Here is a 25,022-nt window from a genome sequence, read left to right as displayed (position 1 = left end):
AAGCCTAAATATACTGAGTCTGATCAGCCACCATCCCAGCCAGCAAAGCAGCAGGAGATGGCTCTGTCCCTGACTGCTCTTGCCCCAGCCAGGCAGAGCAGGGTCCCCCGTGCTCCCCCTGCCAGCCCACCACCCACCCCCCCTGGACCACAGTACCACCATCGTTCTACAGTGAGTTCTCAGAAATCTCTTATGCATCGTGCACTGCCATGTATGCAACTGTTTCTTGGGGCAATACATATCTGAGGTCATAAGAAGTGAGGCAGGTGGGGAACAGAGTCATGCTTTTTTTCAAGAGCAGGAGATGCCAATGTCTGGTTTTCACTAAGTGACAAAGATAATAGTGGTTGGGAGGTGCCATCAGTACATATACAGCAGTATGCATCTCTTTTCTCCAGCATGTTCCTTCATCAAGTTTCTTTCAGTTTCTGTGGGGAAGAAAAATAAGAGCCTGATAACTGTGCTTCCCACCAGCAGCATCACCCCACACCTCTGAACTCTTTTTGCATAGTCCCTGTGACAAAGACCACTGGACCAGGTACAACAGTGAGTATGACTGGGGTAAATGATGGTGGAGCTCCTCCTCTGACTTTCATTTAAGATGACAAGTATGTTGTATAGCAGCGTTAAGGAACATTTTCATGCAGTTATAATAGACTAAAATGCAGCAAATTCTTTAGCAACTCAAGTACAAATTCATGGAGTTATTTATTTTTCTAGCTATAGATCACTGTCACAGTTTTTGGATTGGCTGCTGCTCTAATGCAATCACAGGCACCCATCTTAAATTTTACATGTTCTGCCGCAGTCCTTTGCTCTTATAAAGACTATCTCTTTTTATAGATATGATACAAATCTTTGTTCCTGACCAGGTGTTTAACCCTCACCCAGCTGTTTTTGCAGCTTCACTGTTTCACACTAATCGTTTGCAAATTATTACAGCAATCAACAAGTGAAAGAAATATTCAAGGTAGTACTACGGTGACCTGAGTATTACAGAACTGCCCACTCTCTGTCCCCCAGGGCTCCCCCATCCATTGTTCTTCTGCCTCATACACCTCTCCAATGATTGCCTATTGTCTCCTCCTCTTCCTTGCTTAGGAGACAATTTGAGGAGTCTGTTGCTGATTTATGAGCCCTTTCATGGTTTTAATTCAGTTGAACCTGACTGACACAAACACATGTCACATTCCCAAGTGCTCTGCAAAGAAACTGGGATTTGCTTGGGTCCTCAGACCCAGCAGATTCTGTTTAGCTGCTCTGGAATTTTCCTTTGTAAGCATTATTTTTGAAGCACTACTTCATTTGAGACTTGACTGATAACTTCTACTCCATTGGTGGTCTACAAGCACTTTTTATCACATATGCCTGAGTGAGATCGGGTAGGTAGCAAAGAAGCTACTTCTCTGTGAACATTCCTGGCATAATAGAGTTAGACCACTCATTCTTCAGTAGCTTTTATAAAAGAAATTCCTGGGCACAGTCAGGCACTTCTTTAACTTTGGGAGGAGCCAGCCTAGCAGGCCTTGAAGCCACAACTCCATTCCCTTTTGTTTGGTTTTTTTTTGCCTCTACAGCAGCTGCTTATCCATTGTAATCCCTGAATTGATCCTGTCATTGCAGTTCAGGGAATCAGAAAAATATCTCGTAGGGGAAAAGGATCGCTTAGCTATAAATCTGATAGTTTACAGCTCCATAGGCAAATGCTGAAAAAGGCTTCAGAGAACAAAAGCCTTTCTGAAAATGGAGTAAGAAAGCCTGTCGGCTCAAATGGTGCTATTTCTACTTTGCGGAAGGAAAGAATTAGCTCGGTAGCCAGGGCTGTTTGCATTTTACTTTTCACAGACAGCAAATATATCTATATATAGGCAGATGCTTTAGTCATCAGTGCAGATTTTACCCTAACTCATAGTTAGGGTTCAAGTCAGATATGCATAGAATATTTCAGGTACACAGAGAACATCAGGTGATAACAGAGGTTATTCATCAGTGTATCATAGTACGTGTCTGTGAACCAGTTGCCAGGCTCAGAAGGAAAATGTTGTTTCAGGAAAGCTTTAGTAGGAAGGTCTAAGATAGAACACGAGAGCCTGAGTAATGGGTGCATTGTTCTCACAAGATGCAGAAAGCCTGGACGTTCTGAGATGGGAGGAATCTGCTTCCTCTTTTACTGGTGAGGGAGCCTGGGTCTGAGCTCAACAAAGTCATCAGCACAGCCCCAGTGGGAGCAGGATCAGACCCAGGGCTTACTATTCCATTTCTCATGCAGTGCAGCAACAACCACAAATTTAACCAAACCATAAATAGTTTAATAAGAAACAAAATAGGGGATTTGGGTGGGTTTTTTTAATGAGTCTGTTAAAGACTGTTTGACGTCTTTCAAATATATTTAGCCCAGTGGCATCTGTACTTGTAAGAACGGATATTCAATTACTGTATAATTGTGTATGACTTTTTCCTCAGTGACTCTCTTGAGGAATAGCCTATGAGTTCTTTTCTGCAGTGTAGAGCCCTGTGTAAAATTATACCGTGTAAGTAGAGTGGCAAGACCATTACTGTATTATAGTTCCACAAAGATCTGCAAAACTCAAAACTTCAAGCTGTGCATTGTTCACATTCTGTTACTGCCAGTGTTATGGCTGCTGCAATCCTGTGAATCAACCCCAATTTATTGGCACAATTATTCTTACCAGCCTCATTGAAAAACAAATAAATACTGGAAAGTTAGAGCCAATTAAATGTCTAGTGTGCTCAATCAGAAACTTAAATTACTTTGTACCAGCAACTAGGACTACCTTGTAAGTCCTTGTTTTGCCAGTTGATGGGATCAACAAAAAGGACAGAGACACCAGGTTAAAAATATAAGCTTATTTTACTTTAAAGAATAAGAAAGAAAAAGCACAGTAATGCACCTGATAAAGAATAAGCAAGGTAATGCACCTGATCGTTACAACATAAAGTTAGCTACAGTGATTAAGAAAGATACATCACCAACAGCCCTAATACTTTACCGCCATCCAGATCTGTGCTCCAGGTGGGGAGACCCATCACAGCGAAGGGTCGGAGAACTGCTCCTGGCAATTGGGAAGTACTACACAGTGTGTCCACTCGTAGGTGAGTTCTCCACCTTCGCTGTGAGAACGTCCCGCTTTTATACAGTTTAACAACAAATCATATGAAAAAAAGGGCACGACAACATCTGGTAGATTGGCTTCACTTCACTCGGGCACATCCCGGATCTGGCCAGGATCCCGGGTGCGTCCGAGGAGTTCCTGTTTTCTAAGAAACAGCTGGCTTAGGGTCCAAAAATATATATGTTCTTTATCTATAGTTTTCAGAGGATATTAGCATGGCCATATTTTGTGATGAAATGATGCTGGTCTGGAGGTTCACTCAGAAGTCAACTCTGGTTCGAGGCCTATGGTTCAGGCCTTTTTATGTCAGTCCTTCTAGAAAGCACAGGGAAGCCCACACAATTGCCACTCGACTATTTTGCTGTAAGGACAACTGAATAAGATTTGCAGTCAGGACTGTCAGTTAAGTTCCTTAATTGGCAGGAGCAAGTGAGATGAAATCAGTCCTGATCCTGAAAATAATTGCAAGGGTGAAGACATTAGAGAGAAGCAATTCTGCTCTTTCCAGGCGAACTACAGCACAGCTATAATTAACCTCCCGTGTCGGAGTTAACAGGAGTCATTCTTCCTTCATTCTTTCTTTACAAATGTACCAAGAGAAGCCTAAAATTCTGTTACACACTATATATGTGCATGTAAGGGGTGTTTGTGTACATATATAGATGTGACTATGTTTCTTGTGTGTTATGTGATGAAGCCTCCGATAGTCAGACCTCTAACATCAGTGAGACTAGAGCAGTTTCTATTTCTTCTATTCTCTACCTTCTAGCAACAGATTTATAATCGAAAACATATCTAATGAATTTCAGGATGGCTTAGGGTGTTTATGTGTCTATACACAAGCATATGGATGTAAATGGGAAACCCATACATCCTGAGAGAGCCCATGAGCAAAGAGGATCACTGCTTGCATTACTGACTGCACATTCCCTTTTATCAGAGGCTCAGAAATGTCAAGCCGTTTCAATTGATGGCATCATAACAGTAATTATATTCTGAATTTTACAGCTGACATCATTTCTCAAAGAAATCTGCTCATAGCAATATTAAGGACAAGGCCAGATTTGGCACATGTATTGCTGTATACAACTCAAGTATAAAAACTGGAATTGCTAGGTAATAAAGTATAAGAAAATTACTATCTTCATGAGGTATTACACAGATAAATCATATAAACAGATTTGTCCAGATACTAAATGTAAATTATAGCAGAGTTATTCTAGTTATTTTCAATGGCAAGCATCAGTCATCTCTTTTGATCGATACATGATCACAGACCTGATGAGAGCACTAAGCATCTTTCTTTCAGGCTAAATGGAAGAAGAACTTAAATACCTGTTTATGGAAGGGTAGTGAGAAATAAGTGGAGGCTACTGGCCAAAAAAATGGCTTTAATTACAAAGTATGAGCAAGACTAAGTCCTGTGGTCTAAAGAAGCTGGGGATTTCTTTCAGTGACTTGAATAAAAAAAAAGGATTGTGGGATTTATGCAGCCATGAGTGTATTCCTGGGAAAAAGCAAGGACACTCCTTTCTTCTTGAGTTCCCTTTCCACAGGCATAGAACAAGCTTGAGGAAAACCTGAAACTAGTGAAGAAAAAAGCTCTCTGCTCTGGTTTTTGTCTTGCCAGGGCAACAGCGCTTTGTATACACCATTGGTGATATGTAGGATTATACCAACAAAATGTTTGTATTCATGGATAATTATTTGCATAATTTTTAATTTTGGAAGAAATTCTGAATTCTGTTAGCTCAGCACCCAAACCTTTTTGTCCCTTTGCCTTGTGCTGACTTTTTATCATCATACTTACCAAAAGCTGGACACATGACTAATGAGTTTAGGGTTGCTGTAGCTTGGAAGATGTCCAGGTAAGAGCTGATACATGTATACTCTTGAGCTGTCTTTAATACCTCTGTTTAAAGAGAAACTGCCTACAAGGAAACCCAAAGAGTTTTGGCTTTCCTAAGCACAAGTTGAGTCCTAGGATATTTATGGAACAAGTGAGGTTGAAAAAAGAATGTGCAGTCAAAAAGCAATACTATGTAGTCATGATTAATCATCTCTTATACCTTCTTTGTTAAATAAAGCAATAATGTGTTTAAATCCTCAGGGGAAAGGGAACTGTCTGTTCTTCTCATAGAATGCAAGTCAGGATGCTCGTGCCTCCTGTGAGATTCTGGGAAGGAGCATTTGCTCAGCATCTGCAGACCCACCACTCTCTCTGGGAAGAGGTACCTGGCGTCATGCCTGAGTGAAGCAGCAGGTGTTGAGTAATTGGTCTCCAGGTCCCAAGCCTGAGCCTGCTGAAAGATTCTGCCTGGGCTCTGCTTATTTTTCAGAGGCTTAAAACATCCCAAGACCCTCTGAAGGCAACCTGCTGCCTGACTGATAGGAAAAGACATGCAAAGGAGATAGTTCTGCAAAGAAGATGAGAGTATTTAGGTTTGCAGACATACTCTAAAGCATATCTCATTGCCTTTAGCCTCAATATACCAGATGAATTTTGAGGTTCAAATATTTGGCTATGTGTTCAGAGGGTTCTGTAGGATTTCTGCATCTGTTCATTTTGTAGCTGGAGAATCTTCCCCCCACCTAGCAAATCCCACTACCCACACAGCAAATAAATGTCTTTTGGCACTGACTGGTACACCATCCATAATACTATATAATAGCTAATGTGTGATGTGTGGGGATAACACCACCTCATCACAGAGAGTAAAGAGGATAGGAGAACAATTAATATCACTACTACTTGCTAGCCAGTGGAGCCCAGCATGGAAATGCAAGGCATGCTTGCCAGAGGAGTGATGCTGAAAGAAGAGTGATGACTCCAATGGAGCCCTCAGTATCCATTGGAGATGCAATGATGAGGTCTCCTAAAGTTGACAGTGAGTAAAGAATAGTTGGACTTGCTCAGTCCAAGCACACCTGCTCTGAAATCCATCTTCTGTTTGTCAGTTTTCATGTGCTGTCTCTGTGTCATGCCAAGGGCAAGCTGAAAGCTGCAATATAAATAAAATGTCTGTTGGAGAAATTGTTTCTTGTTATATGCTTTATAAAGCAAAATCAGGCCAGCAATTGAAGTGGTGCTCTGCATAGCACAGGTAACATCTCCCAGATGAGCACTGAATGCTTCGTTTACATTGCAAAGAATGAGAAGTCGAAGTCAAATGAAACCAAACTACTCAGATAGGGAACTAAGCTGAAGAGAAGTGATTTGCATTCTAAAAATGGGATTTATTTTTTTTTTCTCACTTCCAGGACAATGCCAGGAGTAAAATACTGCATTTTTGTCAAAAGAGGATAGCGGTGTGCAATATACTGCTGATCTCATTAGTTAAAAAGAATATTGCTTCTGCTTTTGATATTATCTTGCAGTCAGCAATGTGGAGGGACAATTAGAATATGTCAGAAATTCAAAAGCTTGATGATAGTGTGAATATTAATTGGTTTATTCCCTCCGCACTGATGGAGAAATTCACCAAAATTAATCCTGAGTAACTGTCAAGAAAAAAGCCAAGTTTCAGGTGTATCTCAATTGTGATTCTTTTTTTTTTTTCTTTCATTTTTGTAACTTCTATTTCCAGTTTTGTGGGTTTAGATATTACAGTTGTCCAGGAAACACTTTTGTTCAGTTGATCTTAACTTGTGCATAAGAATTTGTTGTTACTTTTGTAAAGATGGCTCAAGCTAAGCTGATTGCTATGCTGTTACTCCAAGAGCAACAAACTTACCCTCAGTGATGTGTATTTTTAGGGATAAATCTTAGAAGTCATTTCTAATTAACCATGAGTGAAATCAACAATGTTGAATTAGGGGGGAATTTCACTGGATGCCTATAATTAATCAAAATAGAAAAAATACATAAACTGACAAACATAAGGTGTTAGTGCAGTGAGAGGATCTTTATTTATAAGCAGCATTTAGCACTATTTAATTCATGAGCTTGGTTTCTACTGACCATCTGTCATAGCTGCTGTCAGCTTTGCAAGCCTCATGAACTTTGCCAGTCCTGGTGTTAGACTTCAAAAGATGCTGTGCTCACTCACCACTATCACGTGCATCCACAGACCATATTGTGGCAGCATGAAACACAGAGTGGTTTTGGCAGGAATAGAAGAGGTTGCCCTGTGTTTCAGTTTTTCTCCTTCCAAAGTAGCAGGTATTTAATTGGATTAACTGGACTGAAGTCACTACTTCTTGAAGAAGTAGAAGCAGGTTCAGCATCAGATGCCTTCTTGGTAATCAGAATATTCTTACTCAGGTCCATTTGAGAAACGGTGGCAACTAAACTGCTGTTGCAAGATTGCACTCTCTTCTCTAACAAAGTTCATAGCATGACCAGGTGAAATGCATTAGATAATTCCAAAATAGCTGGTATGGCATAGAAGAAGTCAGGAGCTTTTAAAATATAGATTATAAAAACCTTCTTGAAAACCTGGAAAGCAAATAAGGCAAGGGACACTCATAGCCTGTACTCATGAATTCCATCAGTGCAGCCTAACACAGCTCTTTGCAATAAACTTTAAAAGATATTTATCAAGTATTAATTATTTTTAAATTCTCTTTAAGAAACGTGGGGACATGGTAGTCCCTATCAATTCCTCTCTGTATTCAGCTCACAAACTTACATACTTTTAAGGCCTGTGGATGTTGACATACATATTTGCGCATTGACACAGAGGTTGCTGAGAGTCCTTTCCATAGTCTCCTGTGACTATCCAGCAGCTCTGGGAAGGTTTGTTAACTTGTGTTCTCACCACTGTTGTCACACTGGTTGAGGAGGAACTGTTCTCACCTCTGTTGAACAGTATGTGCCTGTGTTGTTGGTATGGCTGAGCAGTACAACACCATTTTGTTACCGGGTGTGGAACACATGAGTTTCAAATCCCTGTTTGCAGACTTTCTTGCTTTCTTGAAAATTCATGTTCTGGGCTAAAATTTCCAAGTGTATTTCAGATTTGGCAACAAAAGAAAGTGAAAATAGACAAGAAGCATCCCTTTGGTATGCACAGATATAGACAGCCCATTAATAATTGTGGTGTCATTTAGTAGCCATAATTTTTTAGAAGACTAATAATTTGATTATCTTAATCATGTTATTTTGACATTTCATGTCAAATTATTGGGTTGATCACAGCTTCCTTCATAGTATTGGTGACCTTCTGTATTGACCTCTGATCTTCTTATTATCAAGAATAAATCTTGAGTGTTGTGAACAACACTGGTATATGCTACGTTTTCCTACCTCTCTTTAGTGTTCTTTTCTTTTACTGCCATAGCAAACATAGAAAGTATCTTGCGAAATGAAAAATACTTATGGACTCCATAGGAGCTAATAGAGAGGGAATTTACAGTAGTCTGAAGAGGTGCACAAAGTTAGAGGTAGTTTTTGCTTAAAGACGTCTCAGGAGGCACATTCCTGAGACCATTCTCTCTTCCCATTGGTAAATCTCCCACGAGCATTGTGGTAAGCTCAAAATCTGCTCCATTAACACAGGTGTCAAACCAGACCAGCCAGTGCAGGTTTTATTGTCTACACCATGCTTAGAGTGTTTGCCTACACAGCTTCAAGCATGCCATCTCCTGGATTTCCCCACCTACACTGAATGCATATGAATTACAGGTTGGTTCCTGCACTACAGGTGGACTTATGGCAGCCCAGCAGCCCCTTCCACATTGTCGAAGGAATGGTCACCGATGTGCGAGTATCGCAGAACACATCCCGAAGTCTGCTGCCCTACCTCCAGCAAGCAAACATCCAGTACACGTAAGCCTGTGCTTCACTTTCTGTGCCTTGCTCCAGAGATCTGGCCTCCAAAGCAGGTCTGCATCTACCACGCCAAGCGTGCTTGAAAATACATTCCACATCATAGCAATTAGACTGGCAGACAGCTAGACATTGCCAAGAAAACAACCCTTTTAATGGGAGAACAGAAAATCTCCCACAGGCAAGCAGTTTTAATTAAATGTCCTCCTTTGGAGTCAAGCTGAAGTGTTTTCAATGTATATGAAATCACATCTGTTAAGAGAGGGATGGTAATTACTAATTCTACAGCCCTCTTTGCCTCTTTCTGTATTTAACAGGGACAAGGTTTGTTTACAAGTGTGCTGCAAATGCAGAGGCAAGCCTTCTTCATGAATTATAAAGGAATGTACTAGCTCTGTTTTATAACTCTCCACTCCTCATGACCCAATGCAAGTCATATAAAACAAACGCATGCTAAGGATGACATATCATTTATAGCGTTCCTTAAAAGCATTCAAGACAGTTTTGAAGTATACTTATCATTTCATATTTATCAATATGTTATACTAGACAAGAGTCATGATCTTGTCATTAAAGCCTTTTCAGTGATCTGCCTAAGCATCTGAACAACCAACTGATGAGATATTTGAATTCTCAGACATTTGCAAAATAAAGTCCTACGTGAGGCTATTTATACTTATTTCTCAGTGAGAAAAGGATGGTGCAGATCATACTATATATTATGTGTATTCTTACAAGAATTTAATTTTTATTATAAGATGGTCTCATTAATTTGTCATCCTAAAAATACAAAAACAGACATCAGGAAATTAATTATGCACGCCTGGTAGCTGAAGTTCAGAGTGACTTTCATGTGGGTTCAACACTGTTTCAGTTTTGTTTGTGTTTAGAAATGAGATGGGGATTTCTGTAATTGTTTTCCTGTGCTTATACAAAAAATGTCCCCTAATTACTGTGCCCCAGCAGTTGTATTCACGTCTGCTGCTGTTCCTGCTCACAGTAATCACCTTTAATGAAATGACAGAAGGCAATTTTATGTGTGTTGTAAACACTCCCTATACTTGAAGACCTTTACTTAGGTTGCAGAGCAAAGCATGCAAGGGCAAGAACTGTGAGAGCAAATAGTCACTCCAGTTTACCTGAAATAATGTGCTACAAATATGAGGACAACCTTACATTCATTTTCCACAGGGAAAATTTCCTCTTTGACAAGATGTGTGCACTTAGAAGGAAGCCAGACAGCATATTCTAACCTCCAGACTGTTACTTTGCTTTCCCTCTTCATCTCCTCACTCCCCATTTTGGACTCCTTTCCTGCTGGGTCCCAGCCATCAGAAGTAAAACCCTGCAAAGCCTGGGACCAGCATGTGCTTGTCCTGACAAGCCTCCTGAGATCTGTAATGCCACAAGAGGTGGGAGGATTGGCCATGAGAGCAGAAACAGCTATAGTCGGGGATCGGCAGGAGCAGGGCGGCCAAGCACAGCCATTCCCACAGCGCAGCTGGGGTGGGGACCGAAGCCCTGAGCTAAGTGCAGCTCCAGAGCCAAGGGGCTGAGGCACCAGGCAAGGTTTCATACAGCTCCTTTTCTCATGGCTGTTTTTCACACTTTGGTTTGGGGTTTTTTTTTGTTTTTTTAGATTTTATTTTTAACACACTGTTTGCAAAGGAGTTAAATTGCTCCATCCTTTTCAGAACTGGAAAATCTGAGGCAAACACTATGTAAAACTTCAGCCTGATGGAGTGATGCTTGCCTAAATTATACAAATTTCTAAAGACAGGAAGCATTAAGCAGCCCTAATAATGAGCAAGGTGACCAACCCTTGCCTGTAAAACAGGTTTATCTCTCCACGTGTTTGACTATGACAAAAAGACAGTCATGAAAACAAGCCAGGCATCAGATAAACTCTTACTGCACCAAGTTGCGTCACTTGTAAATTCTGTGCTAACGAAGCCACCTAGGTTGTGTTCAGACCTGAGGGGCTTAAGAACCTTTGTGTTTGTTATAAGCACACAGAGTACACAGTCATTTAAGAGTAAAGGGAGATTATCAGATCTCATTTGGCGTACAGATCATAAACAATTTGGGGTTGTGAAATTAAATCTATTATTGTAAAAATGAACAGAGCTTGATCCTGGAAGGTACTTACACTAATCAGAATGCAGCAAAGCAGGCAAGTATTTTTTTAACATGTTAGATGTCCTAATGACTTGAATAAAACCACTGCTTTAATCTAACTATGGACTTAAATGCTTTATAGTACTGGTCTGGGTGTGCACAGCACTTTGCAAGTCAAGACTGTAAGCCCTTAGTTTGCTTAATGAAGGTTGCTAATGTAGAACAATGTAATTCCTAATTATACAATTACTTCACTAATACATTTGAAGATGGAGATAACCTTTCTTTGACATTATATGTAGGTGGACCTATTATCTTTGACATATCTGCTGCACAGTTGAGTTAGGATCAGAGTGAATGCAGTTTCTTTCCATCTATTTCCAATCATTGCAGCTAACGCCTATAAAACTTTAAAAGGTTGAATGTGACCATCGTTTTACAGGAATGATGAATTAGTGGTATGGTGATTACACATTGCCATGCTTTAGGAGAAGGTGGTGTACAAGGATGACTCTCAGTATTACAGTGATGTTACTGATGTCAGTGATGATATTCCCAGCTCCCGCCACTGTGTGATGGAAAGCATAAATACTCTAACTTCTTCAGTATAATTTGTATGCTTTCAATATTATATTTTTATATTTGTATGATTATTTAGATTTGCCATAAAATAAGAAAGTGTTCAGGTTACACCACTGTTTCTGCATTTTGCTCTTAATGCAAAGAACCTCTTACTTTTTATGCAAACAACTTAAATTTCAGTATTGTTTCATATTTTTCCTGAGTTATTTTAAAATAACTGGCAAGCAACTATTGCAGAGTAGATAATGTAAACAACAAACTGCATCTAAGATTTTTTTTTGTTTGTTGTTCATTGTGTTTCAGACAGAATAATGCTGCAAAGCTCTTCATTTTTTGTTTTGCCTCCACAACTTGTAGGTATATGTAGTTTCATACCAGTACTATAACTCCTGAGACAAAGTATGTGCATGTTTTTCTAAGTCTAAAAATATGGTTTATGGTTTTGAAATCAATTTTTATGATCCATGATCACGTAGTACAACAGGATTATAAAAGAAGACAACAAATGCTGCTCCATAAACAAATGAAAGTGGCTTCTTCTTCACTTTGGCTATGTTATTTACATCATTCTGGTTTATTTGCTTAACAAGCTCATTGTGTTTTTTGAAGGCACTGTTACATTTCAAAGCAGCTGGAGTATTTATTTGGCAGCCTATATTCAAATAAGCCTGAAGCATTCTATTGTCAAACTATAACAGATGAAGTAACGTCAGGATGGTTTAACTCCTGTTATATTTCTTCTAAATGTGATTGCTGTTCTGGTTTAGCCTGTGTGTTCTAATACCACTCTTTTTTTACCTAGGATTCTCATATCAGACCTACAGAAAGCAATAGAAAACCAAACTGGACTGAGGTCACATAGGAATCGAAGGTCTCTCTCTGGGTATAACTATGAAGTGTATCACTCCCTGGAAGAAGTATGTGAAAATTCATATTGTTCCTCTTATCCACTACACTGTTGTTTTTTCATAAAGCTAAGGTTTCACTCTCTCCACAAGTTGTGGTTACCTGTTCATCTTGAGAAGTGTTCTAAATGTTTCTTCTTCAAAAATAGGCATTGAAAATATGTATTTTTTAAATATTTATATTCAAGGCTTATCTTTATATGTAACTATCTTTGACAGCTTCTGAGTTTTGTTTTTAAAGTAAGTCTTTAATGGAATAAGAGATTTTTGTGCTTGATTAGTTTCACTGAATCATTTGAGTAAGCACTATGAGCAGATGCTGAATTATTTGCACAAGACCCCCAAAGAATTAAAAATCCCTAGATACAAATTCATGTATAAGGGATACTATCCTAGATAATAGTTCGGTAAATTTCTATTGATTTCAGTGTGTTCACATACATAGTTTCAGTCTGCACCAAGACAAAGTCTCTAGACCGAGTGTGGAGGGTGCTGCACCACAACGAGATGGTGCCTGTAAAACAAATATCGCAGGTAACGTTGAATCCTGCAGGTCAGTCTGTTCACCATTCTGTGTCCTGGAAGGCAGGCTTGGGGACCTTCTTTCTTCATCCCATTAATATTTAGTGGAAATGGCAGATTAGACCCATTCCCATATTTTTGATGGACAGCAAATGCATTCAAGTAATATCAAACAATATAAAGGGAAAAGAAATCCCATGTGACTGAAGACTACATCCAGCCTCTGGCAACAGAGCTGAGAGCCCAATGATAGCTCAAGTGTGAAAACAAAGACAAAAATAAAAACTACAGGAAGATCCAAAACCATACAGAGGATAGAGAACTGAGATTAATAAATGTGTAACAGTTGTTTCCCATGAAAAGCAAAGATTAAAGCAGCAATTTTATTTCTGTATTTGCAGATCCAGGATTGGATGCATCATCTGAATAAAACTCATTCAGATCTAGTTCACATGTTCTCTGTCGGAAAATCCTATGAAGGAAGACCACTGTTTGTGCTCAAGGTAAAGATTAAATAGTCATTAACTGGACTAAAATCTGTCATCAAGGACAGACACTTTGTTACTTATGTTATGGCCTGTACATCAGAGACACAGGTTAACAGTGTTTCCTAAGGATGAGTTGCGAAGATCTAATCTGAATGTCATTTTTAATGAACAAAAAAATAAAAAGGTGGAAGACTAAAAGCCAAATCCTATTTATGTGGATTCGATATGCTTGGAGATAGATTAAAGGACAGGTTCACTTAGCAGGATTTGGATTTAAGGGAACTGGAAAGTTTGGCATTTACAGTCCACTTGGAAAGCAGTTATGCTGTAGAAGAACCCCTCTGAAGCCTTTCTCAACATGTGCCATATACAATTCCTATTTAGCTACTGACAAAATTCCAGGGCTGTGCAGTCTCAACTCACATAATTAGGTCCACAAATAAGAGGGTATCAACAAGAAGCAAAAATTACTTTGAATGTACTTTTTTTTCACCTGCTATTGTAGAGTTCTGAAAATTTCACTCTGCATGAAGCTATTCCTGTAGCATTGTTTTTCCTTACCCTGCTCCATGTGACATTTATCATTTATCATTCCTCATAAAAAGAATTGATGGATCTCACTTTTTCTGTAATTTTTTTTTCCATAGGTCACTTTCATTATCTTGGCCATACCTTTGAAAACTATAACTGTGTGTTTCTTCACATGAGGAGATTCAAAATGTTTTAGTGTTTTAATATTTTATTATTTTCTTGTCATTGTGTTTCATGAATATTGTGAGATCTATTGATATTTCTATGAATATTCACACTTCAAGTTAGGTAAAAGATCACGGCCCTACAAGAAAGCTGTCTGGATAGACTGTGGGATTCATGCAAGAGAGTGGATTGGCCCTGCCTTTTGCCAGTGGTTCGTGAAAGAAGTAAGTGTTTAATGATTTACAGTCATACAGTTCCTTCAGTTTAATAAACATTTAAGGTTTTTTATAACCAATCTAATATATTATTAATAAGAAAGATGAATAGCTATTATACTGCTTTTTTTTTAATGTATTTGTAGAACACCTAAGTGCTTGACAAACGAAGCTGATAGCAACAGCCAGACACAGCTAGACACAGGACAAAAATATGCTAGACACATACTGGCAAAGACATGAAGGATTTTATTCCAAGACCTAAAAATGTGAAGACTGTAATTCTGGTAATGGTCCAGGTAAATTAGTGCCAGTGTACACTGCTAGAGATCAGTTCAGCAATACCTTTGCTTTAAGGACTTAGATTAAGACAGACATTCTTGTTTGTGTCATGCCATAGGAATAGGAGGCTAAAATCATAGAATCATTTAGGTTGCAAAAGACCTTTAAGATCATCTAGTCCAACAGTTAACCTAACGCTGCCTAGTCCACCACTAAACCATGTCCCTAAGCACCACTTCTACACATCTTTTAAATACCTCCAGGGATGGTGATTCAACCACTTACTTCCCTGGGCAGCCTGTTCCAGTGTTTGACAACCCTTTTGGTGAAGACATTTTTCCTAATATCCAATCTAATTCTTCCCTTGTACTTGAGGCCATTTCCTCTTGTCCTATCACTTGGGAAAAGAGACTGACACCCACCTCACTACAACCTCCTTTCAAGTAGTTGTAGAGAGCAATAAGGTCTCCCCTGAGCCTCCTTTTCTCCAGACTAAACAACCCCAGTTCCATCAGCTGCTCCTCATAAGACTTGTGCTCTAGACCCTTCAGTATCTTTGTTGCACTTCTTTGGATGCTCCAACACCTCAATATCTTTCTTGTAGTGAGAGGCCCAGAACTGAACACAGTATACAAGGTGAAGCCTCACTGGGGCCAAGTACAGGGGAACAATCATTTCCCTAGTCCTGCCGGCCACACTATTTCTGATACAAGCCAGGATGCCATTGGCCACCTTGGCCACCTGGGCACACTTGCTGGCTCATACTCAGCCAACTGTCAACCAACACCCCCAGGTCCTTTTCCACCAGGCAGCTTTCCAGCCACTCTTCCCCAGGCCTGTAGCATGGGATTGTTGTGACCCAAGTGCAGGACCTGGCACTCAGCCTTATTAAATCTCATACAGTTGGCCCCGGCCCATCGATCCAGCCTGTCCAGATCCCTCTGTAGAGCCTTCCTACCCTCAAATAGATCAGCACTCTCGACCAACTTGGTGTTGTCTGCAAACTTACTGAGGATGCACTCAATGCTCTTGTCCAGACCATTGATAAAGATATTAAACAGAACTGGCCCCAGCACTGAGCCCCAGGGAGCACCACTTGTGACTGGCTGCCAACTGGATTTAACTGCATTCACCCCAACTCTTTGGACACAGCCATCCAGACAGTTTTTTACCCAGCAAAGAGTACAGCTGTCCAAGCCACGAGCAGCCAGTTTCTCCAGGAGAATGCTGTGGGAAGCGGTGTCAAAGGCTTCAGTGAAGTCAAAGTAGACAACATCCACAGCCTTTCCCTCATCCACTAAGTGGGTCCCCTTGTCATAGATCTGGTTAGTCAAGCATGACCTGTCTTTCATGAACCCATGCTGACTGGGCCTGATCATGTGGTTGTCCTTTAAGTGCCATGTGATGGCAATCAAGATGCTTTGCTCCATAACCTTCCCCGGATCCCCCTTCTGGCCCTTGTAGATGAGCGTCACATTTGTTAACCTCCAGTCAACTGGGACCTCCCCAGGTAGCCAGGACTGCTGGTAAGTGATTGCAAGTGGCTCTGTGAGCACTTCCACCAGCTCTCTCAGTATTCTTGGGTGAATTCCATGCAGCCCCATAGACTTGTGTGTGTCTCAGTGATGTAGCAGGTTGCTAACCATTTCCCCTTGGATTATGGGGCCTTCATCCTGCTCCCTATCCCTGTCTTCCAGCTCAGGGGGCTGGGTACCTGGAGAACAACTGGTCTTACTATTAAAGACTGAGGCAAAGAAGGCATTCATTATCTCAGCCTTTTCCTCATCCTTTGTCACTATGTTTCCCCCTGTGTCCCATAAAGATGGAGATTCTCCTTGGCCCTACTTTTGTTGCTAATGTATTTATAGAAACAGGTTTTATTGTCTTTTATGGAAGTAGCCAGATTAAGATCTGGTTGGGTTTTGGCTCTTCTAATTTTCTCCCTGTATAAACTCACAACATCCTTGTAGTCCTCCTGAGCTGCCTGCTCCTTCTTCCAAAGGTCATGAACTCCTTTTTTTCCTGAGTTCCAGACAAAGCTCTATGTTCAGCCAGGCTGATCTCCTTCCCCACCATCTCGTCTTTCAGCACATGGGGTTGACCTGCTCCTGAGCCTTTAAGATTTTCTCCTTGAAGAATGTCCAGCCTTCCTGGACTGCTTTGCCCTTCAGGACTGCCTCGAAAGTGACTGTCAACCAGGCTCCTAAACAGGCCAAAGTCTGCCCTCTGGAAGTCCAAGGTAGTAGTTCTGCTGATCCCCCTCCTTACATCTCCAAGAGTCATAAACTCTTATCATTTCATGATTACTATGACCAAGATGACCTCCAACCATCACTTCACCCACAAGTCCTTCTCTGCTTGCAAACAACAGGTCCAGTAGGGCACCTTCCCTAGTTGGCTCACTCACCAGTTGTATCAGGAAGTTATCTTCCACACAGTCCAGGAACCTCATAGACTGTTTCCTCTCTGCTGTACTGTATTTCCAGCAGACATCTGGTAAGTTGAAGTGCCCCAAAGGAACAAGGGCTAGCAATTGTGAGACTTCTCCCAGCTGCTTGTAGAATATTTGATTTGATATGCCTCCTCGTCCTGGTTGGGTGGCCTATAACAGACTCCCACCATGATATCTACCTTGTTGGCCTTCCCCTTGATTCTTACCCATAAATACTTAACCCTATCATCACCATAACTAAGCTCTAGACAATCAAAACACTCCCTAACACACAGGGCTACCCCACCCACTCTCCTTCCTTGCCTGTCCCTTCTGAAGAGATTATAGCCATCCACTGCAGCTCTTCAGTTGTGAGTCATCCTACTATGTTTCCATGATGGCAACCATCTCATAGTTTTCTTGCTGTACAGTGGCTTCCAGCATTTTGTTGCCCATGCTGCGTGCATTGCTGTAGATGCACTTGAGTTGGGCTGTTGATCCCGCCACCTTTTATGGGGGAGAAACTCTAATTCTTACGTGAATTCTATGATTTCTAACACATCAATAACCCTTGCATCTTTTCTGCTGTATGGATCTCCATCTCCTACCTCCACTGAGATGGCAGACCAAAGGACCTTGCTAGCACACCTTCCCTCAAACACTGGCATGCTGCCTCCAGGCTTATATCTACTGAGCCTGGTTTTATCCCTTTCCCCCTTCAAATATAGTTTAAAGCTCTTTCAGTGAGCCCTGTTAACTCCTATCCAAAAGGTCCTTTTCCACCTCTGAAACAGGTGTACCCCCTCTTGCCAGAAGGCCTGGTGTCATATAAACTGACCCCAGGCTTGGAGCCAGGTATTGATATGCTGATTATTCTTCTTCATAGATGAATTTCACCCAAAATAATAGATTTCACATTCTCTGAATATCAATACATTCCTCTAATGTTTCTTTGATCCTATCTCATTGGATTTATGCTCCTTTTATCTTTGATATCTAGGGTTTAGCCTTCATATCCATCCGTTTGCCATTTTCAAGTGATTGATGAAATCAAATTGAATTGGCATTTTGATTTTCACTTGTTCAGTACATTTTTAATATCAGCATTTAATCTCTTCCAATCTGGGATTCATCTCAGATGCACGTTTGCAGGATTTTGACATTTCCCCTTAGCCAACAAACTTTTGTTCAAGAAGGGATATTAGCCGCACAGTGGAGACTATCTTGCAATGCAATTTACGGAAGTCAAAGAAGGCTTCAAAAAGACTGAGATGTGCTATGAGTATTTTACATATCATTTTTTGCACAAAATAAGGGATGCAACTTTTTTTTTTTCAAGGTTCTTCCTATAAACACATAATTTTGTCACTTCCACCCCATCACTGTGGAATTCTATAATGCATTAATATATCTCCTCTGATTTAAAGGATATGCCTTTGATTTTCTGGGATTCCTCCACTCAGCACAAAGATCCTGGCCCTGTAAGATACCTCATGAGAGTAAAATTCTGCATCATCAACACCCTAATGCATTAGCTGAGATGATATATGTAACTATGTTCCCTCAGAAGTCACAGCAGCACATAGGACAAGTACAGAAATAATGAGACCACTACAGTTTGGGTGAGCATGTCAGCACGACTGTTGATGCATGGATAGGCCAAACCAGATCTAGGAGCTGATCTCAAAGTTCAGTGTGCAATGATGGTATGTCTTCTTATTCGGACTTCTGTTAGTGTAAAGATGAACAAACCTGCAACTCTTTCTGAGCATCTTTCCTACCCAGGAGAACAGGCTGCAGTAAGGAAGGAAGATGCTTGGGACAGACAGGGACTGGTGGGAAAGCCAGTGCCTCTTCCTTAACAAGGTTTTCCCATAAATTTTTTTCCAAAACTACAATATAAAGGTAAAAAATAACAAGGTTTCTCTGTAGAGCTTATGGCATAAAACAGGCTGTGTATGTTTATACAGAAACCTTCTGGTGGTTATCTGAGATCCTCAGAGAGTAGCTTGCTAGTAAAACCGTTTTGCTAACTATGTAAAAGCTTTTTCCTAGATTAAAGAAAATTTCTGCAGAGTTCCTTGAGACTACAAGAATGTACCACCTTTGTCTGTCCATCTCAGACATGCATTGCCTTTGTTCATATATGACATATATTTTCTTCTTTTCTTAGAGAAATATTTCAATCCAGAATTAAAGTAAAAAGCACCTGGATAAGAATACATTATGCTCAGTCTCTATCATAATATTAAACTTGAATGGGAGAGGAGGAGAGACATGACTAGATTGTTTGGTTTAGAATATTGCTTTTCTCATTAAATGAATTAGGTATTTTTAGTAAGAACTCTGGGAAAACTGAAGGCCTCTCCATGTTTCAAACTCTGCAGTTCTCTTTTGCTGGCAAACTCCTCTCTTAAGCACCTCTGCAGCCCAGCAGCCCACTTTCCATCCTCTCCGGCACTTAGGGGCAGTTCTGAGAAAGGGCAGTCAGCTTGGAAACAGATTTTTCCTGGCATGTTTGTTGACTCTAAGGAATAGCACCACAAGCACATTGATTTAAGGCAAGCAAAAGGAAATGTTGGATTTATGTGATGTTAGCTTCTTTTCTAGCAGGAACAGCATACATGCATCCCTTTGCTGTGCAGGCAGCCTGAAGTATTTCATTTGAAATGAGCTTTCATTTCACCCTCTGATCTCTTGTCACTTGTTTTTATTGAAGTGTCCATACACCTGTGTACAACTAGGCTTTTCAAGTGATTTAGCTTAGAAAACAACCTCTATGTATGAATGACAACATTCAAGCTCAAGACTGGGTGCTGCAAACTTGACCAGATATTCCCATCCAGCTTGGGACACCTCAGTATCTTGCTTGCACCCCTGGAAGTGGCAGCTTCTGAGTGCCAGTGAATTTGCTGCAAGTGATGGGAGACACCACCTCCTGTAGGGTGGAGGTGCCAGTGAGCAGCTGGCTGCTAGCGTGGCTTGCCAGGGCATGGGCAGCAACTCCCCCTCTTTCTACAAAGCACCTGGAGTTGTTTAGCTGAGCAGGACCTGGCTCCCATCTATCTAGAAATGCAAAGCAGACTAAGGCAGATCAGGCTTGGGAAGTGGGGATGTGAGGATAGAGCATGGGAAAGCAAGAAGCTGCCTGCTCCACAGGCTTGTTCTGTATTCAGGCAAATACAGTAGTTAAAGGACAGATCAACTAGAGAAAAGGGGAAAAAGATGTAGAATTAGAAATTAAAGATTAAAAAGAGGAAGAGAATGCACAGGAAAGAGTTTTGCATTACGTGATAATACAATTGAAAGTACAAACCCAGCCTACCCACATTTTGAAACAAACAAAAGAAGAGCGAAGACTGTTGTTTGGTTTGGGTTTTTTGTTTGGGTTTTTGGTGTGGCTTTTTATTATAATCTACTCCAGTATGAGCTCTAGCTCTGGATTCCATAGGTCTGGTGTTAATAACAACATCACTGTTTGTTTCTGTGGAAGGCACCCCTGAACGCTTGTAGTCTCCCAGCTAAAGACAATCAGATGTTCCACCAGGGTTAGCAAGACTGGTGGCCTCTGACAAACCCTACTTCACAGGCATTGAATTTCAAGTCAAGAAAGGGGACTCCCTACACACACAGGATCAGCACTTTAGGTACCAGCTAATGAGCCACAGAGAAGTCTGCACCTGTATTGTAGTAGAATACCGGTCTGGTTACAGTGGAGTCCCCCCCTAACTTCAAGCCTTACTCAGCTGGCTAGTGGTGGAAAAAGGGTCCTGACAGTGGAAATATTAAGGGACCCTGTGGTGGAGTAGGGAAGCAAGAGGAACTGTAAAAGGAAATGGAACTGATTACATGTGGACTACTTTGAAGGCAACCTGCAAAGATAAATGAATCTAATGTAACCCAGAATTTGTGTCCACAGCAAAAGATTGGGGGCAGGAAGGGAAGAAAAAAGGTTTGTTAACCTAGATTTTTAAAAAGACTGCATCGAATATAATCATACATAGAAATGTGTTAGTAAATATTACAAACTGGAAAGAAATGGACTCTATTATGTATTATTTGTAGAAAGCATAGACTTTAGAAACATTTTTCTTAATCAGACATAACATGTATGTATCCAAAATTAAATAGCCCTCATAGAAACAAAGAAGCAAAACCTATAGACTTTTTGCAAAAGTACAATTATGTATGTATATGTGTTAAATAAGAACATTTAACTCCTCTTCACTGGGTGTGCAATTGTAAGAGAAGCAGAATTCAGGTGTCAAATTATCCACACCTGAAATTTAGGATTTTACCATTGTTTTAAAAATCTGAAATATACTTCACAGGCTGCTATTCAAATTAACATCAAAACTAGGTTCTGTTTCAGTTTTAGTGAAAGCAGATGAGGATTCCTATTACATCTGGTTTGACTTTCTTTCCCCTAATAAATGCTGCCATTTGATCCATGTCAATGATGTATAACCTTGAAATGTCATTCATATAACATTTTCAGAAAATAACATACAAGAGATGCGACTTTAAGATGCACTATTCTTTGTTTCTGATGCAAGAATTTGTATTTTGAAGATTAGAAAATTCAAGAAATGTAATTAAATACCTTCAGGAAGCAAGCACTGATTGTACTTCTTGACAAAATGTTCTAAGAATCCAATGGCAACTGTAAGAGAAATATTAAGATCAAGCGCATCCTCCTAAGCAAGTGGCCTCATCAGGGCCTCAAATGAAGGTGCAAATAGCCTCACACTTTGGAAATGCAGTAACCTTCTCCCATCCTCAGAAGTGGGCCCTTTTTGGAAAAAAGGGAAACTAACATATGTTGACCAGATTCAGTATATCTGCATCTCAGATGTGAACTGTGGCATGATCTTCCAAAGACTCCCTTTATATTTTTCAGATTTTTAAATCTTGAGAACTTTTCCTCAAAATCTTATTATTCTTTGAATGTGGGTCAGCTTACATTGCATTGCACATAGCCACTTTTCTTCAGTGTGAGACTGTTGTGGGTTTTTTTCCTGGATGAGCAGTGCTACTGTCTGCTGCTTCTGGGACAGAACCTAGTCAATACCTAAGGTCTTTTTTGAAAAAACGTTCAGAACTACTCCTGAGCTTTCTGGATTTGATCAAAGTCACTTGCTAAGTTTGGTTCAGGCATTGACCTTGCTAGACTATTCACGAATGTTCCCTCAGCCCTATCCATAGGCCCACTGGAAAGGAACTGTATAGTAGGGAAATCCAAATCCACACCTCTGCAGCTCTGTTCATCCTGCAGCACTGTATCATCCCTTAGAGATGGGCTGTAATAGCTGTCTCATCTCAGAAGAATCCCAAATCTGAAAAGAATATTAGTATGCTCTCTATGCCTTAATTTGTGAGATCCATGGCCAAAAGTCCAAATTCTGAAATGTGGGTGTCCTATGATCCCAATTATATGAGTTCCCAAATTACTCAAAATGATGTGTTTCTACTTCATTGTGCACCCAGGCAGTGGACAGGTAACCCCAGACAAAGAACTTAAAGGCTAGGGGCAGACTTTTTTTTACTTTTTTTTTTTTTTTTTTTTTTTTTTTTTTTTTTTTTTTTTAATGCTGACATTGGTATTGGTTGCTGCCAAAACCAGGCTTGAATCCCATCTTTTCACTCCATAATAATGAGCTAAGAGAGACACACAGACTGTCCAAGATGCAAAATGGCAACACCTGCCCCCGCTATTCTAAGCTTAAGGCTGATTTATGAGTCCCCTTGTGGGATGCATATTGCAAGCACACCACCAATTAGCCAACCATTAGGCTTGTGGGCCAGGCCCCAGAGACCAGTCTTTACCAGGATTTTTGCAGATTCTTCTTAAGGAATGTTTATGTAATGCTTGACTCTAAAGAAAGGATACCTAAAATAACAGCACATACACATATACAGAACTGAGTAAGGACAACAGTGGAATCAGGTACAGGTCCAAGTAGAAGACCCAGACAGCATCAGTGTTAAAAAAGGTTGGCTCTTCTGCACCATCCAGGCCATGTGGCCAAAAGGCCATAAAGCTATTAGTATTCCTACTTTAAGATCTGCTCAAAGCCAGTGTAGCATTTGTACTCATTCTGCAAAATTCCATAGTCTGTGTCCTGATGGACAAAACATCTGCAATATGCTGCATCAACAGTCAGAGCAGCACTCAGTCATTCATTCCAGTGCTGAAGTTCACATTGTCAGGAAAACAGCTTCACATACTGGATCATTTCTGGGTCTTGCTGAGCTCCATTAAAACTGGTAAACTTTTAAGAGTCAGAATATTTATTTACACTTTCTATCCATAACTACCAGAGCCAGTTTTTCACCTACTTCAGAAATAATCTGATTTGGGGGGCGTGTGGGATAGTTATGTGAAGCAACACACTAATGTTTGTTAAAGATTATACACTTGACCTATCACTTGTCAACAGATTTAAGTGTTTTGAACAGGTACAGCTGAAATGTCATGTTCACACAGTCCAGGATTTTGGACTAATATTAATTTAAAAGATGCTCATTACACTTGTATTTAGTTATTCTTTGAGACAATATAGTTAGTTCACCCCCCATGATAGGTTTTCCATCTCCATTTTTTGGTGTTCTTCAAGCAGAAGTTTTGAACCACAGAGGAAAGAAAGCAGGGACCTGACTGCCTCTCTCTGTAAGCCATACATTTATTCCGCTCCTGCTCCTGGGGACAGATAGACCACTATTCTTAACATATCTTTGAGTGCTCAGAAACCTGAAGAGCTTTTGAAACCATTTGAAATACTGCAAAGTGAATCAGGGGCATGCAAAGCCAAAACAAACACTGCACCTGTAACTGTTTCCTCTCACCCTTTAGCTGGATACATTCCTTCTCTCTAAATTCTATTCTCCTCAGCTCAAGCTCTTCTGCTGATGTTGGTTTGACTTGAAATTTTTTTTTCTCTTTTTGAATCATCACATCTTCTTGCTCTACAAACTCTTCCTATCCGGGTTTTCCTCCTGTTCATCAATTTTTAGTTCACTCTTGTTTTAGGAAGACCAGAAGCTTCCAAAGGCTGTATCTTGGCCCCCTGCAGCCTCCTTCACAGCTTCCAGTGATGATGGCACTGTGAAGAGTGGGCTTTTTTCACCTTAAAGGACCAGTCACCTGGTGACAGTTCTCTCCACAAATGCTCTGCCACTCTTTCAGTAAATCCAATACAATCATTGCAGCTTAATTTTTATTGCTTGCCAGGCTCTTGTCTCCCCAGCTGTCTTTTTAGCTGCCTAACCTCAGAAAAAGAAAATTGACTTCTCTGAGTGCTCCCTATATATCCATTATCTGAAGGAAAAATCCATCTGTTTCATCCTGCAACATCTATATTTGAAACACCCAGCTTTACTTATCTTTAGCTATCTCATTCTTCTCTGTCAGGATCTTCTGCCTGAAATGCTATTTGTTTTTTTCTCCATTGGAGGCATCACCTCTTCCAGCCTCTCCACTCAGTACTTCATTCATCAGCCTTTCAGCATCAAGAGGCACTTGTAGAAATGCAGAACCTTTTATCCTCATGATTTTTTTTTCATTCCTGCCATTTGAAGTTTCTGTGCAGTAACCACACCTATGTGTATGTAGTTTCTGCCTCTACTCAACATCTCCCCTCCATTCCACCACAGGTTCAGTTCTGAATGAGTTCAGTTATTTCAGCAGCCATCTTGTATCTCAGTTTGTTCTGAGTATCTGCATCTCTCCAGCTCATCTTTGCTCCTGAAAACAAAGGTTACTAACGTGCACCACTTCTGAGGGGAAGGAGAATAAAGTAGCAGTGAACGCTACCAAGAGTTTCCTGGACTGGACCCTCAGTTGTGATGCCTTTTTTTTTTTTTTTTTTTTTTTTTTTTT

General features: G+C 40.4%; 1 protein-coding gene across 1 annotated transcript in view; it reads left to right on the top strand.

The window, feature by feature from the left end:
- The window catches only part of CPA6 (carboxypeptidase A6), a 46,522-nt gene that overhangs the window by 4,908 nt on the left and 16,592 nt on the right, over nucleotides 1-25,022 (top strand). Inside the window, exons 2-5 of the mRNA XM_026843549.1 lie at nucleotides 8,780-8,904; nucleotides 12,407-12,521; nucleotides 13,433-13,534; nucleotides 14,335-14,439. Coding sequence (XP_026699350.1) covers nucleotides 8,825-8,904; nucleotides 12,407-12,521; nucleotides 13,433-13,534; nucleotides 14,335-14,439 — 402 coding nt within the window. The 5' untranslated portion in view covers nucleotides 8,780-8,824. The remainder of the gene's footprint in view (nucleotides 1-8,779; nucleotides 8,905-12,406; nucleotides 12,522-13,432; nucleotides 13,535-14,334; nucleotides 14,440-25,022) is intronic.

Source organism: Athene cunicularia (assembly GCF_003259725.1).
Source record: "Athene cunicularia isolate RWA chromosome 2 unlocalized genomic scaffold, athCun1 chr2_part1, whole genome shotgun sequence".
NCBI classification, from domain to species: domain Eukaryota; kingdom Metazoa; phylum Chordata; class Aves; order Strigiformes; family Strigidae; genus Athene; species Athene cunicularia.
This window is presented reverse-complemented; position numbering and strand designations above follow the sequence as displayed.